The sequence below is a fragment of the Hevea brasiliensis genome, chromosome 3, assembly GCF_030052815.1.
Source record: "Hevea brasiliensis isolate MT/VB/25A 57/8 chromosome 3, ASM3005281v1, whole genome shotgun sequence".
Classification (NCBI taxonomy): Eukaryota; Viridiplantae; Streptophyta; class Magnoliopsida; order Malpighiales; family Euphorbiaceae; genus Hevea; species Hevea brasiliensis.
In genome coordinates, this window is record NC_079495.1 from 79,390,934 (window position 1) to 79,398,814 (window position 7,881).

Consider the following 7,881-nt stretch of genomic DNA (forward strand, 5'->3'; position numbering starts at 1 on the left):
ACCATAACATTGCCACAATCACCATCATGGCAATGACCACCAACTTACCAACAATTTGGATATCATTCAAGCCCACTATTATCAACTCAACCATCAACATTTCTACAACCATTCCACAATCACCATGTTAACATGTCATCAGGAAAGCTATTAGTTTCAAAGAAAACGATAAATTAGTGCAACTCTATTTAAACATACTTATTATAGGTCTTTTCTAACAGAGTTTGGCTCTCCTATTTTTACTTTAATTATATGAAAATATAAAGCTAAAGTTAAATTTTTTTTAAAAAAAATTCCTTATATATATGGGAACAATATTATGAACAATAGAAGGTAACATGCACGGGGAACTAACAGCTAATAGAAAAAAAAATAATATATATATATATATATATATATATATATATATATATATATATATATATATATATATATATATATATATTCCTAAGTTGTAATTATGGTAGAGCATAAAAGGATAACCAAATCACTCACCGATAACTCAAGGTTGAGCAGCAGACTGGGAAAGGCTCTAAGAATGGAAACCATCTTCAAGGTGTCAAACTTTCTAGGTTTTCGAAAATCCAGCTTTAATTCCACAACCATTGAGAAGGTAGACATCCTCTCGGTACAAATTTACCTACATGCGAAATAGCGCTTTACATTGAAAGAATTTAAGATTCTCACACATGCTATTACATTTATGCAAAACACGGATATTGACCTAGTCTATGTCAAAATGGTTTATTGGCGCCTCAAATATTTCAACTCTTATATTTTTATATTTTTACTTTTTTTTTTATAGTAAAGGAGTTTAAGAATCAAGTTAACGTACCTAGAGAATGTCTCAATAAACAAAAAAATACTAGCTTAGATGCGTATTGATCCTAGAAAAATTTGTGCTGCCAATATACCATTTCAATAAAATTGAGGTGCATATTTAAGTACATGTGTGCTTGTGTGTTTCTTTTTGCAAATCCACATACCCAATCCTCATCTGCGTAAATCTGCAAAACCCTCAAATCAAGAAGAAGTCTTGGAAGATCGGTCAATATATAGTGCAGTGACTGCAGTCCTCTTTTATGTGCACAATAACCAAGAATCTTTAAATTAGGAGCTCCACCTAAATTAAGCTTAAGCGATCGATGAGACTTGAGCTGAAAGTTCAAGAGATTCACATTAAATAGCTGAACATTCTTAATCCCACGACAAGATAAAGGGTGAAGATCTTCAGACGAAGCAACGAGCCAAGGGATAATTTTGAAGGGAGCCTACAATTCATAAAGCACAAATTTTTAAGCTTCACCGAACAGGAAAACATGCCATGTAAATTGGACAATGGGTATATAAATCAAACAAAGAGTCTGCAAGCTGGCAAATTGGTTGGTAGAAAAGTTTAGTCCTAAACTACAGCCTACTAATCGCCGATGCTTCAACTTGTTTTCCACACTTTCAAAAAGCTCCGAACGAAAAACATACTTCCCCACATTTTCAATGCTGTGCATGCCATTGGGATTCTTGTAACACTGTCTTCCTAGACAAATAAGGCCAACAAAGAGGTTCTCAACAGCCATCAGAATAGCAAAACTGATCCATCGATCAATATCATCAGAATGATTATCGCCAAGACAGAAACTGAATTTAAAGGACATTATATTTTGTGTACCCTGAATCAAATAATGTTAAGGAAATTGATTAACTCCTCCAACAAATTTGTTATGTATCCACTGCAAAGGGATCTCAAGATAAGTGAATAATTTTCACCAGCTGAGAACATGTTAACCTTATCAAAAATAAGACCAGACTGGGATGAGCTGAGGCATTTCCATCTGTGTGATAATGTTCTTGTTCTGACAGCATCCCTTAGTGACAGTTTAGAGATTACATAACACAGAATGTCTGTTGGTAATTGGCTGATGTGATCCATTGTAGTGGTACCTACACACTAAACATACAATTCATGCATGAACAAATAAATTAAAACCAAGAGGTGATAGGCACAAAAGCAAAGGGCAACGCTCATAAAGCACAAGCGCAGCAATGCAATGGAATCAGAGGCAGCAAGGAAATAGAATAGCAGATCAACAGATATAACAGACTGTCATGAATATAATGGTACCAGGTAGGGTATCTGTGAAATTAAAGGTACCCAAACCCAAAACCATATATATATATATATATATACCCAAACTCCTCTCAAACCCGTTTAAAATTTACTTTTTACTACCTATACCCGTCTCAAACCCGTTTACTACTACTTGTATACTACGCTAACTCACCTGAACCTTTTTTGTTTTTTAATTTTTACTGTAAATTTAATATGGCAGAACCAACACCAGCTAAAAGGAATCTCTCTCTCCCATCAAAGACAAACAGAGAAGAAAAACAGAAAACAGAGAATGAATCATGCTTGTGTAGAGATCTATTTAATTATGACCCCAAGTTTTCGCGCGCAGGGGGGGGGGGGGGGGGGGTGTGGGGTGGTCTCAAAATTAAAGGGCAGAAAATGTAGCTAGTTTGAAACTCGATAATGGATGTTATGTGTTATATGAATTCACGTTTGAAGTTTTAGCTCTCTTTATATTGTAATTAATTACAAGCTGCTAAAAAAATTCAAGAAAATAAAAAAATAAAAAAAAAAACAAAAGGAAACAAACTCAACAACCATCTCAGAAATGCTGTAGTAGTTTAATTATTTTAAATAAAAATAATGGAAAGTTTAAAATCCAAACTTCTTCAAAAACCAAAGTGAAGGCACAAACTAAAATTAAACAGATAGGTCATTCCAAAATCCTCAATAAATAACTAAATTCAGCTTTTACAATTCCAAATACTCAAAAACCCAGAATAAAGTTCAAAATCTGTAACCTGAAAACAGGCCATAAAAACACTCAATGGAATAAACAAAAATGAAATTGAAGATCAACTATGAGCCCTAGAAGAAAAATGCAATGAGAACAAGATCAAAATTCAAACAGATACAAGGTTATATTATCATATACAATATTTAATTATAGTACAGTAAAATTCAAACCACTGAATCCAATAATCATAGCTTTTTAACCCATTTTAGCCCAGGGAATACTTGTGCAAATAAAAAAAAATCATTTACTAATTCGTGAGTAATATCAACCATACATCAAGAACAGAATTTAGTTGGATAGCTTACCTTAGAGGTTTTACACTGCTGTAACATCATTGACAACAAAAGGTAGCAGCAAATTGAGTCCAAGTGCCAGAGAATATCAGGTAAGATTTCTCCAATTTTAGTGGAGGATTTCCCCAGATTTCACCGTTGCCCCACTGTCCACGGCTCTGACAAGGACAAGTTGAAAGAGGTTACCACGCACACCAGACAGACAAAGGAGGGCTGAACTATTAATTAAGACTAAGATGCGGTAGGCACGAAAGCAAAGGGCGACGCTCTATGAAGCACAAGCACAGCAATGCAATGAGAGGCAGGAACGAAATAGGATAGCAGATCACCAGGTACAGTTACGAAATTAAGAATACCCAAACCCAGATACATACACACAGGGTAAACCCCAATTTAGTACCTAATATCTGAGAAAATTTATAATTTAGTGTTAATATTTTAAAATTAAGTAATTTAAAAATATTTTTATATGCATTGAAATAATAAATTTATATTTTTTAATTTTATTTATATATAATTAGCATCTTTAAATATTACTTTTAGTTAAATTTATATTTTAACATTTATAAATATTGTAATAAATATAATAAAATCGTTATTATGAAATGTTATTTATATTAATTAAAATTTAAATTATAAATTAAAAAAATCATACGTAAAAAATTGGAAGAGAACGATGTCGGACTTAGTACATCGTTTTCAAACACCTTAGGGGAGGCTTGGCGCTTTTCTTGTTTTATTTGCCCAAAAGTGTGGGCTTTTTTAAGCTAGCAATTGATTTTTCTTTTTTAAATGTAAATTATGTTTATTTTTGTTAACTATTAATTGACAATTTTTATAATTAAAAATAATATTTTATTTAAAAATTTCACTTTAACTTATATTTTTCTAATTATAAATTTAATTATGAATTTTAGATAATGTTTAGTTGAATAATTTTATCTAAAAATATATTATTATTTAAATTTGAAATATAAAATTAAATGAAGACAAATATATTTAATTAGTATATAAAATTTATAAATTTATAAATTTTATTTTAGTTTATCACCTTTATTTGATTAGTATATAAAATTTATAATTTTTTTAAAATATTAATTTTTATCTTTGGAATTAATTTAAAATACTCACACATTGGTTCTTATTTTTATTTCTTCTATTAATATTAAATTAAAAATGAATAAAAGAAAAGATTTGTCTATAATTTTTTAAATATTAGATTAAAAATGCCATTTTTCAAATTAAATTTAATTATATATATATATATATATATATATATATAAGCTAAAGAGTAAAAAATGCTTAACTAAAAATTGACATTAGGATTCACCATTAATTGAAACTTAGCATAATTAAAAATAATAATTTTATTTTAAAATATAATAATTTTATCCTCCAATAATTAATACATGACATAATTTAAAAAATAATTTTATTTAAAAATATAAAATATTTAAAACATCATTCTAACTTATATATCATTCCAACTTATCTTTTATTAATTATGAATTTAATTATTGGTATTAGATAAAACTGAACTTAACAATTTTTTCTTAATTGAGTTTAAATTTTCATTTTAATTTATATTTTTAATTACACATTTAATTATATGTATTACATGATAAACAAAATTTGACACTTCTATTCATCATTAATTAACACTTGGTAAATTTTGAAAAATTAATAATTTCATTTAAAAAATATAAAATATTATAGTTTTATCTTTTAAGAATCATTTTTATAGAATTTTTATACATTTATTTTATCTTATACATTTATTTTATCTCGGTACGTGATTTTGATTTAACCAAATACTACTAAATTAATATGTATTAGTATAAAAATAAATACAATAACTAAATTTTTTTATTAATATATAAAGAAAATAAATAATTCAACTAGTTAAAGTTGACTTGATTTAAGATAAATAAAAATTTAAAATAAAATTTAAAATTATTACCGTGCAATGCATGGGTGGATAACTAGTTTATATTTAAAGTCAATAGTATAATATTGAATATTATATAAAAAATAAATTAGAAATAAATAAATGTATAAGAATTAATATGTAAATACAAGATAATTTGTTTCTAATGCATATTATTAGAGACAAATTTATTTGATTCCAAAATAGTTAATATAGACTATTAAAATTAATTTAATTTGTCTTAAAAAATGGTTTTACAAATAAATAATATAGTTTGTAAAAATATATGGAGAAATTTTTTTTGTTCCTACGTGTAATTTTTACAGGTAAATATATTTGTTTTTAAAAAATTAAATTAGGGTCAAATATAAATTTATTTTTTTATCTGTCACTAATTATATTTAGGGATAGCAGTCAATATGACAAATATTTACTCATCTCTAAAAAGATATAGACAAATAAATGATTTTTTGAGACAATTTTAAGTCTCTATGTATTAAATTTGATGTAGTATAATCAAAATAGAGGAGTGTCAGCTATGTTGAGGGATAGAGGAGATTCGACATTGTGTGGTGAAGCAAAGGGAGAAAAGAATGGAGATGTGGGAGGAAGGAATAATGTTGCTGAGAGGAACATTGTCGTTGAGAATTTAAATGCCACATAATTGGAGAAGCAACACCAATCATTTCATCACCTTTTAGCTCGAATAACTGAAGAGTGGGGAACAATTAGAAAATAATCAAGCTAATCACCGATGGCTCAAATTATAGTGGCTGGAGCAAGGTGAAAGCGAAAACGATTTGGATAGATTGTGAAGGAAGAGATATAATGTAATTTAATTTGTTTTTAATTCTAGATAATAGGTGGGAGCTTTGTTTTTTAGTTTGTTACTCAGTTAGAGATACCATGTTGAGTTGTTAGTAAATGATAGGAGTAGCAGCCTATATTATGAACCTTCCTTTCATTATGTTAATGAGTACGCAAGATTATTCTCATTTATTTTTCCCTACTTAGTTTGCATCATGGTATTAAAGCGTATAACTATGTAATTGCTCTGGATCAATCTTTGTTGATTGATTCTTGTAATCTTTTCAAGATCTGGTTCACGTTTTCAATTACTTTTCTAGCATCAGAATTTGTTGATATGGAGGAAATTGAATCCAGAGATACAATTGGTATTAGAGGTGTGACTACTATTGGATTTGGAGGTGTGATTGTTGCTAGATCTGGAGATGGTGCTCTTAATCTCTAGAATTCAGATAATCCTAGAATTATCTGGAAGACTAGCCATTTTTCGATATCGGAATATCTATTCTCGACAAAATATTCTGGTGAAAAGTAAAACTTCACTGATAAGGAAGTGGCGGTAAGATGTTAAAGTATATTTATGTATTCACATTGTATTCAAAATGTATTTAAGAAAGAAAAATATTTTAAAGGTTTTATTTCGAAAAAAAAAAATTTAAGTGAGTGTTTTTGGTAGAAGGAGTTTTGGCAGCCGAAACATAGACTTTGGATAGCTGAAGCCCCTTTTTCTTGTCCAAAAACTCTTTTGGATAGAAACTACTCCGGCATCTGAAAGCTAAACTTTCAGTTGTCGAAAGTCCCTCGACAAAGAGGGCATAAAAGGGGTTTAAAGCCTATTTTGCTGCCAAAAATACACAGGATTTCTTCTTTCCTCTCTCTCTTAATCTTGGGCCGTACAAGGAGCTCTTTAAAGAGATTTTCTTAGATGTTTAAAGATCTAAAGGGGGATTCTTTCATTTAAAAGTATGGGAGAATAGATTCAAGTTTTAAAGTTTTGGTTCTCCCATCTCCAAACTTCAAAAAAAAAAAAAAAAAGGTAACTTTCTTTTCTTCTTTATCTAATGGGTAGATCTAAGAAAGTTGATGAGGGATGAGGTTTCTATAATTTCAATTTTATGAAAAGTTATTTTTCAATTGAGTTTTAGGGAAATTTATTCATGTTAGGATTAGGGTTTTATGATTTATGAGGAAATCTCATGTTTGGTTGTTAAAATACTTATGTTTAAGTGTTGTGGGCCTTAAATGGCTAGTTTCCCTTAGTAGATTTAAAGAAATCCATCTATATGCTAAGTTAGGTTTGAGGAAAACCTAGGATTTGAGTTTTGATGAATGTATATGGGTCTTAAGTATGTTTTTAAATTGTTTTAGGCCCCAAAGATGTATATATATGATGGGATTGTGTTTTGAAATCTTGAAATGAGTTTGGGTGTTGATGGGAGAAGAAATCTGCAAGTTTTCAACTAGGAAATTCTAGGAATTCCTAGGTTCGACTGCCAAAAGCCAGAGATTCGGCAGCCAAAGTATAAAGTTTTTGGGAAAGTCAGGAAAAAATTTCCAACTTCGGTAGCCAAAATCAGCACTAGACAAAAGTGCTATCTAAAACCTAAGACTTCAGTAGCAGAAGTCTTAAACTTCTTTTCTAAGGTTCCAAAATATGGTTTCATGATTCCTAAGGGCCTAGAATAGGATATTTATGATATGTATAGATTTTTAAAACCTTGCATAACACTCTGGCATCTGATTTTATAGGATTGAGCTTGAAGGACTCGGAAAGGTAAGGATCTAAGAATAGCTTCTGTTCGAGTAAGTTAGTTGATAGGCTATAAAAAGTGAGTGACTCTAAGCTTAATAAAATGGTAATAAAATGATAATTGTTTACAGCTAATTAATGAGCATCATCATGCATCATGTCTTATTTATTTAGGATGTATGCATCTAGAACATGAAGATGTTGCATAATTGCATAATTTGTTAATGGTGCATTGATGGA

General features: G+C 29.3%; 1 protein-coding gene across 5 annotated transcripts; it reads right to left on the minus strand.

Moving 5' to 3' along the window:
• Positions 1-881: 881 nt before the first annotated feature.
• LOC110671687 (uncharacterized) lies at positions 882-3,569 on the minus strand. 5 transcript variants are annotated; one of them, XR_009147612.1, is made up of 3 exons: positions 3,170-3,551; positions 1,667-1,945; positions 882-1,271 (listed from the first exon to the last, which is right to left on the minus strand). XR_009147612.1 is itself a non-coding variant. In XM_058144023.1 (3 exons), the coding sequence occupies exons 2-3, from the start codon at positions 1,925-1,927 to the stop codon at positions 888-890; spliced, it is 528 nt and encodes a 175-aa protein (XP_058000006.1). In that variant the 5' UTR covers positions 1,928-1,938; positions 3,170-3,569; the 3' UTR covers positions 882-887. The 5 variants fall into 5 exon arrangements, 4 of the variants coding, with proteins under 4 accessions (XP_058000006.1, XP_058000007.1, XP_021689923.2 ...); XM_058144023.1 differs by having other exon boundaries at positions 1,784-1,938; positions 3,170-3,569; XM_058144024.1 differs by having other exon boundaries at positions 882-1,157; positions 1,784-1,945; positions 3,170-3,561.
• Positions 3,570-7,881: the final 4,312 nt, after the last annotated feature.

Excerpts from the sequence above, each read along its gene's own strand:
- LOC110671687 (XM_021834231.2), bottom strand. The coding sequence starts at position 3,199 with ATGATGTTACAGCAGTGTAAAACCTCTAAG. Across the intron at positions 1,946-3,169 it reads AGCAGTGTAAAACCTCTAAG|TGTGTAGGTACCACTACAAT; the intron begins GTAAGCTATCCA and ends TTGTATGTTTAG. Across the intron at positions 1,272-1,783 it reads CTGGTCTTATTTTTGATAAG|GCTCCCTTCAAAATTATCCC; the intron begins GTTAACATGTTC and ends TATGAATTGTAG.